General features: G+C 34.7%; 2 protein-coding genes across 2 annotated transcripts in view; both read left to right on the top strand.

Annotated features, from left to right (window-relative positions):
- Positions 1-299: 299 nt before the first annotated feature.
- On the top strand, positions 300-7,227 carry LOC101504046 (autophagy-related protein 9). Its single transcript, XM_004495052.4, has 10 exons — positions 300-699; positions 1,637-2,287; positions 2,378-2,698; positions 3,090-3,312; positions 4,877-5,056; positions 5,178-5,384; positions 5,510-5,587; positions 5,690-5,760; positions 5,923-6,033; positions 6,117-7,227. The coding sequence occupies exons 2-10, from the start codon at positions 1,710-1,712 to the stop codon at positions 7,027-7,029; spliced, it is 2,682 nt and encodes an 893-aa protein (XP_004495109.1). The 5' UTR covers positions 300-699; positions 1,637-1,709; the 3' UTR covers positions 7,030-7,227.
- A 2,698-nt stretch (positions 7,228-9,925) lies between these two features.
- LOC101503717 (protein KINESIN LIGHT CHAIN-RELATED 2) overlaps positions 9,926-11,401 on the top strand; it is a 2,548-nt gene continuing 1,072 nt past the window's right edge. Inside the window, exon 1 of the mRNA XM_073368077.1 lies at positions 9,926-11,401. Coding sequence (XP_073224178.1) covers positions 10,050-11,401 — 1,352 coding nt within the window. The 5' untranslated portion in view covers positions 9,926-10,049.

The raw sequence follows: 11,401 nt of genomic DNA, 5'->3' as shown, positions 1-11,401 counted from the left end.
CAGCTATGATGATCATAGAAGGATAATAGTCACACATTTGAGTCATTAGGTTATATTTTTTTTTTTTGTTCTTTTAATAAAAAAATAGGGTTAAGTTTTAAATTATTATTTAAAAATGGAGTAACGTAACAAGGATCATGTCATCTTTTTTAATAAAAAAATCAAGACTTTTTGATTAATCTAACAATAAACAATTAACCATGAGATAAATAAAGAATGTAGTAAAAAAGATAAATAAATGAATGAATTAACGGAGAAAGTTGTTATTTAAACCTCGAGAGAAGTGAAAAACAAAAGAATTGTACCCTTTGTTACGTTTCGGAGTCCTTCCTTCTTTCCCAGTGATTCCTCTTCCTAATCATAAATTCTAATTTGATAACTCTACAAAGGAATTGAGGAATCACACAAGCGATAATAAACTTATTAATAATAATAATAGTAATAATAATAAAATTCCCCATATTTTTCGTACGATATTGTTCTTCTTCTTACTGTAATTTCCTCTTTCTCCACGCAACAAAACAACAACAACAAAAACCTTGTTCTTCTTTTCCTTCTTTGTCTTCTCCGTTTATACTCAATCACTTTCCCAACTTTTTTTTTTCATTCTAAATTCTTCAACTTTCACTTCTTTTACCCCCAAATTCGTTTCTGGGTATCCTTAATTTCCTTCCTTCCATGTTTTCTGCTTAGTCCAAGGTAACTTTATCCCTTTTCATTTCTTCTTTTTGCTTTTGCTTAAGAACTCAACGCTTAAACTCTTGTATTTTTTATAATTTTTATTCTTACTCAATAACATGTTTTATTATTTTTTTATTTTTATTTTTAAAAATTGTTTCTTGCTATTGATTTAGGTTTTATTTGTTATGCTGTGTATCTATGTTTCTCTGTGTCTCATATCATTATATGTAAGATGATCATGGTATTTTTATTTCTATACAATTTATTTACTTGTTAGCTATGAAGCACCTATACAAACACCAACAGTACCACACAGTTCACAAGTCGACATTGGTAATAAATTGAAAATATTGAAGTGATTGAATGGAACCACATGTGTTGGTGTTGGCGATGATACGTGACACAAGGAAGGGATTCTTTCCCCCCTTCAAATCCTTATGAGATGCTAGTATTAAACTATGATAGGTAGTCTCTATGTATGAGTGGATGTGCATTCTTTGATAAGATTAGGCATAGAAATCACTAGATTTTTTTTGGTGGCGTCAACTAGAACCATATGATATAAAAGTATAGGACCTTGTTGAGCTGATCATATTTCGACTGGTGTTTTTCTTAACCTTTTAATCAGCGTTGTCGATCGTGGATTGCAAAAAATAGTGGTTTGTTCAAGCTACACTATAGTGCCGACTGCCGATATAGCCGTTATTTAACACTTCGTAATAAATAGCGTATCGCAAAATAATAGCAATTTGTTCAAATTCTACTATGCTATAAAGCCATTATTTGACAATATGTCTGTAAATAGGAGCTGCTATATTGAATATTGATTGCAGCATATAGCGTTAAATTTTGTGCTCTATGCAATTTAATTGTACATTAGGGTAAAGTGTGAAATACTATGTCTTTCAATGCTGCCTTTAGAATATACTTAATATTGATTCTGTTGTGTCTGCAGAACCTGATCATTAACTATTTAGGTCTCTGGGGCATGGACTGGCTGTTTTTGCCAACTTCGAGTGTCTTGAACCATGTTTACCAGGTCAAGAGATGCTAGTGCTTTTAGTATATTTAAATGGAAAAAAGGTCAAGGTGAATCTTCGATGAACGCTGCTTTACTTCAGGATGTTTCTCCGGAGATTGAATTGTCTGATTATAGAAGGATCCCAAGTCCCGGTAGCGAGAGCCCTTCAGGGCTTCTTAACGGTGAGAGTCTGAATGTTGATCCAATTGCTGATTTGGATCTCTTCTTCGAAAGGCTTTACAGCTACTACTGTGAGAAGGGGCTCTGGTGTATCATCATAAAGTGGATTGTCGAACTTCTGAGTCTGGGATTCACCATATGTTTCTCGGGATTTTTTTTACTCTACGTTGATTGGAATGGACTCCGTAATGCAAAATGTGGGATGGATGCAGTTGAATCTGGAATGAAGCCCTGCGATCTTGCTAAAGAAGCTCTTCATCAACACCCTTTAACCCCGTTAACACTTAGCAAAGCTATTATTGTTGGATACTTAGGAATATTTTCTATCTATTGGCTATTTTGCTTCTTAAGATTCTTTGCGCAGCTAAAGGACACTCTGGAGATCCGAGAGTTTTACTACAATAGGTAAATGTGAATGGTCAAATGTATTGATGGGATTGATGAATTTACTTATGAGTTAAGTGTTTGACTTAATTTACCATGATCTCCTTGCAGTCTCCATGTTACCGACAGTGAAATTCAAACCATGCCCTGGGCTACAGTCCTTGAAAAGGTTGTTCTCGTGCAAAGCTCAAGACAACTCTGCGTGGTAAAGGATCTTACTGCTCATGACATGGTGATGAGGTTAATGCGGAAGGAGAACTACTTAATTGGTATGCTCAACAAGGGTGTGCTTGCTTTTCCCATTTCTCAGTGGGTTCCAGGTGCTGGTCCAACAGTGAAATCCAGTACTAATGGAACACAGTATCGTCTTGTACTAACCAAGACTCTCGAGTGGACTTTGAATTGGTGCATCCTGCAAAGCATGTTTGATCGGTATGTTAGTTATTGTAAAAATACCAATTCCTTTACAATAATTATATTCAGTATCATTTGGTCCTGTAACTTGTAAAGATATGGCCTTTCATCAGCTCAGATGTAGTTATCAAGTATCCTTTTTAAACCAGTTTGGGAAAAATGATGTGTTGGTTTGAAGAATGCAATGATCATTTACTACTCTGGTAGCCATTCTAGCCATGGGTGTTGGGAATCCATAGATGGTGTTAACAAATACTGAATTTTGTTCCACATGTTTTATCTTGTATGTGTATTTATTATGAATTTGTGTAGATTATGACAATTTGTTTAAGCAATTTGTATGATAAGGTTAATCGTACTATTCCAATTCCAATTATGGTTTTCTCTTTTGAACATGCTTTCTATACAGAAATTTTTGTGTCAGAAGGGATTTTGTGTCAAATCCAAGGACATTAAAGAAAAGGCTTATGGTAGTTGGGCTTGCAATGCTTTTACTTTCTCCGTTTCTTGTCATATTCATGCTGGTATTTCTCTTTTTGAGGCATGCTGAACAATTTTACAATCACCCAAGCACAGCATCATCTCGAAGATGGTCAAATTTGTCAAGATGGATCTTTAGGGGATTCAACGAGGTATATCATTATTCCTCTCTTGGTCTGTTTTTTGCTGCTCATTTACTCCTTGCACAGGTTTCATTTTAGTATCTGAAATAATAATAATGCACGAAAGTTTTAAAGGTATAAGTGATATTGCTGAATGTTATGGCTTTGCAATTGGCCCAGCATCTTGTCTTGGGCTGGTGCAATTATTCTTACCAAACTACACCAGCATATTTTTTGCAATTCTTTTTGACTCCAGTCCATGTGCGCCTTGCCTATTGCAAGATTCTAGCCCAAGCCAACATAACAAACCGTAATGGAAAGTTACGAGATATCACTTAGTGTTATTAAATAGCAGCTATAGTGGCACTATAGCACTATTGCGTATCGGAATTTCAATGGAATAAAAAAGATGTACAGGTGATTTTTGTTGATTTGGAAATTGAATGATAGAGTATCTATAGGTATTGTGGGAGACTGTACAGAAGAAACGAATTTGGATCGCTTACATTTGAGCGATAAAAAATATGAATAAGGAGGTCATTATTAGTTTGAGATCATAGTGCGGTATATAGAAAATTTAATAACATCAATTTGTCCCTTATCTTTGTATCTTAGTTCTAGATGTCTAAACATAATTTCTTGCAAGTGATATAGTCCTAGTTGAAGAGTTGAAAGAAGAAACAAATAGAAGTTTGAAGTATGGACACAAGCCTTCAAACATACAACTTTTGCTTAAGTAGAATGAAACAAGTATATGAGATGAAAATTGAAGAACAAACAGAACTAGAATTCTCAATTTTTTTTGGAAAAGAGAATTTTCACATTTTTTTTGGATAGAGTTAGATGTCAACCATAGGATCTAAGTAGGGTGGACAAAATGAAAGAATGTTTGCGGTGTAACTTGCGATACAAAAGTATCACACAAATTTAAAAGGAAATTACCATGCAAATATATGACTTGTGACGTTGTATATAACAAATGTTGGGTGGTAAAGAGGCAACAAGAAAGTAGACTTGATGATGCACAAATGAGACTGTTACAATGGAATGATGGATAACTGGTTACACAAGATAAGATTAGAAATTGAATAATTATAAGAAAATTGGGGTAAAATCTTGTATTAAGCGGTGTAAGCATGTGTGGAGAAGCCCTTAAGAAGCATTGGTATAGATGGTTGACTTGGTGGAAGATAGTCCAATAGTTACAGGTAGAAGGAGACAATGAAAAACTGTAGGTAAAACCATCAAAAGAGATTTAGAGGTAAATGGCCATTTTTGAACTTAATACATGACAGTATTATGAAATTGTTTGATGATACATATGATCCCACATCATGAAAAAATACTTTGTTATTGTTGTCATTGTAACTTACTATATATAATAACATTTTGAAAATTGTGTTGTAAGTGTGTTCTCTTGTAAAGTTGTACTTTCATGTCGCACCAGCCTGAAGGGGTGCTTGTTTTAAAGTGTTATCATATTAACTATTAATTAATAGTTGAAAACAACACCTGGTTATCTTTTTAGTATAATGTCACTTGTAGAGTGCTTTTGCTTTTGTGCTCAAGCTTACAAATATAACTTGTTTTATAGGTGGACCATCTATTCAGGCATCGGATTAATAGCAGTGTATTGCATGCTTCTGATTATCTCAAGCAATTTCCTTCACCCATCATATCTATCATTGCAAAATTCATCTCATTTGTATCAGGTGGCTTTGCTGCAATTCTGATCATCATTGCTTTTCTAGAGGAATCTCTGCTAGAGGGTCATGTAATGGTTTTTCTATGCCTTTGTCAAAAATATATTATACAGACACGTCATGATAATCATTAAGAAACAATTTTCTTTTAATTTCTTTCATTATTCATTTTTTATACAAAAATGTATGCAGATATTTGGCCGAAACTTGTTGTGGTATGCTGCTGTTTTTGGAACTATTACTGCAATTAGCCGGGCTGCAATTGTAAATGAACTTCTGGTCATAGACCCTGAAGGAGCAATGTCTATGGTAGTTCAGCATACACATTATATGCCAAAGAGATGGCGTGGCAAAGAAAGTACTGAAATGGTCCGAATTGAGTTTGAAACCTTATTCCAGGTACCTCTCAAGTGTTGATTGAATATAATTACATTAAACTTGACCAACCCTTACGTTATTCAATGTTTCATGACAGTAAAGGTTTGAATACTACATCTTATGCTAATCTGTTTTTGGTGGTGCAGTATACTGGGATGATGTTACTTGAGGAAATGGCCTCCATTTTCCTTACTCCATACTTACTCCTCTTGGTTGTCCCAAAGGTCATTTGCTGTATTTTGACATTTCTAGATTTTTACACCATAAAGGGTATCTTTTTTATATGCTATATAGTATAATTTATTATGTTTCTTTTTATTTTTCAGCGGGTTGATGATATCTTGCAGTTCATTGAAGATTTTACTGTGGCTGTTGAAGGTGTTGGTCATGTATGCAGGTTAGAATGGATTGTTATAATGTTCATATTATTTAGATTGAATCCCTTTGTCTGTGACAATTCTTTGGGCTGCTTATATTAAAATTTCCCTATTCCCAATTTTAATGTGTTGATGGCAGGCAGACCCTAATATTTATGCTTTGTTATATGATACTATTGCAGTTTTAGTGCCTTTGATTTTCAAACTCATGGAAACAGTTGTTATGGTTCCCCATGTGATGCGCCTCGCAGCCAAAGGAGTTCCCAAGGGAAGTTGGAGAAATCATTTTTGAGGTATAATCATGGCAGAGCTCATCATGGTAATAATGAGACTCATGATTATTATTTGTTTGATTTAACATATGTTGTCATTGCAGCTTCAAAAGTAGTTATCCTTCATGGGAACCAAATGCCGAGGGAAAGCAGTTTTTGCTAAATCTGAGAACATTCAGAGAGCAAAAGTTATCAGGACATGTAAACAGACATGAATTTTCTCCTCACAGAATGTGGAGGGGAAGTCCCAACATGAGAAACAATGGAGACAGAAATAGGTTTATATCCCGAGAAACGTCGAACAGCACCACCTATGTAACTGGCAACCACTTAGGTTCATTGTGGTTTATCGAAGCCGATAATCAAAACAATCATCCTTATCTTCTTGATTGGTACTATACTTCCCGACCCCGTGATGCATCGACTTCAAGAGATGTTCCAACAGATCCATTTGACGAAACTCATCAGCATCGCTCGAGAGATTGGATGCCCTCCAACTTGACACACAATGAACCTGAGTACGAAGAGTACATAAACGAGTATCACAATGATCGCGCTGCTTCTCATCTCGGAGCTTCAATATCAGCTCCCATCTTCAGGGAAAGCATAATTCATGATCAAGATTCCAATGATCTACACCGCCGCCCTACCAGGAGTCATTGGTGGGCTAGAAGTCATCAGCAGGGTGAACATGGTCAAACGAGCTTTTTCGAACCTCCAGAATTCAATCAAGCTTTTTCGAGGGGTGAACATGGTCAAACAAGCTTTTTCGAGCCTCCAGAATTCAATCACCAAAGAGCACACAATTACAATGATAAATTATCTGATATAGGGTCAGAGAATGAAGATCGTGAACAACAATTGTACTTGAGAAATTCAATTTATCATCACAAATTATCTCATACAGTGCATATAGATGAAGACTTAGAGTCAGGAGAATTCAATCTTCATTTTGATGATGTTTATAGTAGACCTCCAGATAATCCCACTGTAAATCCAAACAATTCAATCTTTTGACTGAAGATGATGACTATTTTCTTTTCATTGTTTGTTTGGGAGGGTAATGATTTCAAGGATATGATTGTTGTCCCTTCTATTTTGTGTGGAAAGTGGAAACTCCATTCTTTGCTGTATATAGATTCATTGACATATGGTTAGATTGCTGATGATCCTTGACATGATGTTGAAGGACTGATCTAGTAGATTTTCTCTTTAGTTTAGTGTCTTTTAAATTGGTTGGCATTATTATATTTTCTCATAAAATGATTTAAATTTATGGGATTGCTAACTAACAGACCGAGAGCTCTCACATTCCATAAACTCTTCCAAGAATAAGAGGAAGGATTATGACCAAGACTAGCATCCATTAAATCATAATGAGGAAAATATCTAGCCTTCAAAAATTATAGAAACAAGGGCGTAAGGTTTATCAATCAAGTTCCAAGTTCAAACCTTGTCTCCCAAAATAGTCAATATATTCTAAGAAATTGACACTCTCATTTTGACTATTATTCTCACTTTCTTTAGGTGTTAAGCGTTTCTTACGGGTTTTTTTAGCAAAAAAGAAACACAAAATAATAGAAAATCATTTATTAATATGTCTACCAAAACATATGTCAGAAAAAATAAATAAATGGGAGGTTGTTGGACATGGGGAGAAATAAAGCAGCGACAAAATTAGAAGGTAAGTTTGGAAAAATGAAAGTAGTATGTAAGTTTAAGTAAAATAGAGCTTATGAATCCAAATCTGTAAAAATTGAGTTGATCGATCAACTACTACTCGTCAGAAGATGTGCAGCATATAGTAGATGAGAGTGGATTGAAGAAGATGAAAGAATGAATGAAAAATGAGAATTGATACTCTAAGAAAAGATGTCTATGTTATTAAAATTGATACGTTTAATCTTAACCATCTACGTTAATTCAATGGTTTATATGTGTTCGTCTCATTCTTATGTAAAAAAACATTCTCACTAGATATGCGTTTTATATATACACACGAGTCATGTTAATATGTGTCCTTAGGGTCAATGTTAAGGACACATGTTAAGAAATTACAAGCGGTACACAAATATAGTTCACGTACACCTACGTAAATTGAGTTCACGTATGACCTGCAATTTAAGGAATTACAAGAGTTATGTAAATACAATTCACGTAAATGCATGTCAACTTAGTTCACGTGCATATACGTACTAAAAAACATATATGTATGTGATATGAGTTCATGTAATTTGTGTAAATTTAGTTCACGTAAGGTACGTTAACATTGATCACGTAAATACTTCTGAATTTTTGATATGTTCTTATTGGATGCAGATAAATGAACAAAGATAAGAAAATAATGAAGAAATGTATAATGATTTGAAACCTAATTTTGACGCAATGAATGATGGCGTTGACCTCGAAATTGACGATGCAATGAATGATGATGGTGAACATGGTATGGTGGGTTAGATTGATGCGTTTACCACCGACATAATGTTTGGCACATGAGATAATTTATTAAGATGTGCTAGAAATATTAGAAGATAAAATGAAATTTTTGCTGTTATCTTTAGATCTGAAACCGCCACAACAAGACTATGAACAAAGATAAACTTAATTATTGGCTGTGAAAGAAACAACAAATATACAGCTTTGAAGAATCCTAAATATGTGAGGAGTACCTGGAGAGGAACACCATCAAGTGTTGGAGAGAGTGGTATTTGCATGTAGCATGTGGTTTCCATAACCATGAGTTGACAAAGAAATTGATTGGCCATTTTTTCTTAAGTTGGTTGTTTCATGAAGAGAAAGATGTACTCAGTGATATGTTATAATATGGTCAAACTAAGAAACATATCGATGACATTAAATGATTATAATGTTGAAAGTTTAACGACAATCAAACAAGTTTACAATGCACGTCAAATATATAATTTATCACTTATGGGTAATAGAACTAAAATGCAACTTCTTATTAGTGATAGTTCTACTAAAATGACATTTTGCGTGAGATTTGCATATCTACAATCTGAACGTGTTAATAACTTCTTGTGGATACTACAAATGTTGAAAGAACGTATTACCGACAAAGACACCGCTTTGATGAACATAATGCAATATTTTTTTTCATTCAAAAGCAGTAAATTTTTTGTGTTTGCTTCATGTATGCAAGAATATCAAAACTAAGTATAAGATGAGTGTGTTTACAAAAAATAAGCAAGGCACATAATGAAGACATAAAAATGTCTTGTTTACAGTTCTAATAAGACTCAATATTACGTGAAGTTGACTATATTTGAAAAAAATTGTAGTGATTGTTCTATTTTTTATGGTTTATGTATACAAACAATGATTAATTTCTCACAAAAAAATATTTGCATTGATTGTTCAATTCACCTCATATAACTCAATTTACGTAGACATACACAAATTGAAATAACGTAGATTTCTAACTCAAATTGAATTTTCTAAAAAATCAGAATCACCAATGTAGTTCATCCTAATAACTATGTTCACAAAATTAATTTCGTTCTCACTAAAACCTATTCAAACAACAATTCCTATGCAAAAATAAAAAAAACTTAACTAATAAAGATGAATGAAGATGTTGAAAATCTTCATCAAGCTAAAGAGAGAAGATAAAAATGGATGAAGATGGGGTTTGGGGGTATGAGAAAAAAAGGTAGACATGAATATAGATTGTGGTGTTCAACAACGAGGATGTCTAATTTTGTTTGAAAGTTAAAGATAATTTAATCTTTTTGTTAAGGGTAGGAGTGTGACTAGCAATATCATGGGTGTTAGGTAGCAAAATTGTAATATTATTGCATCAAATTAATTAAGATGAAATCAATTATATTTTATTTATATTATAGTTCAACCAATTCGGATTAATTTTTTGTTTGTTTATATTTGAGTTTGGAGAATAAAAAATGAAAACGGCAGCGTTTCAATCGTTTCCAATGTGTACCTTCATGGAAGAGGGTTTTGCGAAGGTTTAACCCAAAACCAACCAAAATTGTTCCCAAAGGAAAAAAGCTTTGATCAACATGAGAAGAAAACTTTTGAATTCGATCGCGTTCTTCTCTCACCTCTCTCGTCGAACTTCAATAATTTCTTCAAAACCCTATATTCCCAATGCACCCTTCAATCCACTCATCGCACCCCCCAACAAATTCCTCACCCCCCCATTTCGAAACATGGATACCCTCGTCGAAAAACCCTCTCAAATCTCCTCCAGACAACGAAAAATCAAGGAAAAATCACATCTTGAAGAAGCTTTCGAATCAGCAGAAACAACCCAAGAAATGCTCAAAGCTTTCAGTGACATGGAAGCTGCTTTCAATGAGAAAGAGCTTGGTTTAGCTTGTTTGAAAATTGGACTCAAACTTGACCGTGAAGGTGAGGATCCTGAAAAAGCTCTTAACTTTGCTAATAGAGCTTTGAAAGCTTTTGATAATGATAAAAACCCAAATTTTCCTGTTGCTATGGCTTTGCAGTTGTTGGGATCTATTAATTATAGCTTAAAAAGGTTTAGTGATAGTTTAGGGTATCTTAATAGGGCTAATAGGGTTTTGGGTAGGTTGGAGAATGAGGGTTTTTGTGTTGATGATGTTAGGCCTGTGCTTCATGCTGTGCAGCTTGAGTTGGCTAATGTTAAGACTGCTATGGGGAGGAGGGAAGAGGCTCTTGAGAATCTTAGGAAGTGTTTGGAAATTAAAGAAATGACTTTTGAGGAAGAGAGTGGTGAATTGGGTAAAGCTAATCGCGATTTAGCCGAAGCTTATGTTGCGGTTTTGAACTTTAAGGAGGCACTTCCGTATTGTTTGAAGGCGCTGGAAATACATACGAAACGATTGGGGATGAATTCGGTGGAGGTTGCGTATGATAGGAAACTTCTTGGGATTGTTTATAGTGGGTTGGAGGAACACGAGAAGGCACTGGAGCAGAATGTTTCGGCGCAGAGGATTTTGAAGAATTGGAATCTTAACTCTGATTTGTTGCGTGCTGAAATAGATGCTGCTAATATGATGATTGCTTTGGGGAGATTTGACGAGGCTGTTGGTACATTGAGGAATGTTGTAAATCAGACTGATAAGGATAGTGAGACTCGAGCTCTTGTGCTTGTGTCGATGGCAAAAGCTTTATGTAATCAGGATAAGTTTGCAGACTGCAAAAGGTGTTTACAGATTTCTCTTGGGATTCTTGACAAAAGAGAACAGATTACGCCGGTGGAAGTTGCTGAGGCATACTCGGAGATATCTATGCTGTATGAAACCATGAATGAGTTTGAAACTGCAATTTCATTGCTGAAGAGGGCACTAGCTTTGCTTGAGAAGCTACCGCAAGAGCAGCACTCGGAGGGAAGTGTATCTGCAAGAATAGGGTGGTTATTATTACT

The sequence above is a fragment of the Cicer arietinum genome, chromosome 4, assembly GCF_000331145.2.
Source record: "Cicer arietinum cultivar CDC Frontier isolate Library 1 chromosome 4, Cicar.CDCFrontier_v2.0, whole genome shotgun sequence".
In the NCBI taxonomy this organism is placed as follows: domain Eukaryota; kingdom Viridiplantae; phylum Streptophyta; class Magnoliopsida; order Fabales; family Fabaceae; genus Cicer; species Cicer arietinum.
Note: the sequence above shows the minus strand (reverse complement) of the source record. Positions and strands in the feature narration are given on the sequence as shown.

What these genes read in the sequence shown, in the direction of transcription:
- LOC101504046 (XM_004495052.4), top strand. Translation starts at nt 1,710, where the DNA reads ATGTTTACCAGGTCAAGAGATGCTAGTGCTTTTAGTATATTTAAATGG. An exon ending in TCTTTAGGGGATTCAACGAG is followed by an intron (nt 3,313 to 4,876) that starts GTATATCATTAT and finishes CTTGTTTTATAG; the next exon opens with GTGGACCATCTATTCAGGCA. An exon ending in AGTTTGAAACCTTATTCCAG is followed by an intron (nt 5,385 to 5,509) that starts GTACCTCTCAAG and finishes TTGGTGGTGCAG; the next exon opens with TATACTGGGATGATGTTACT.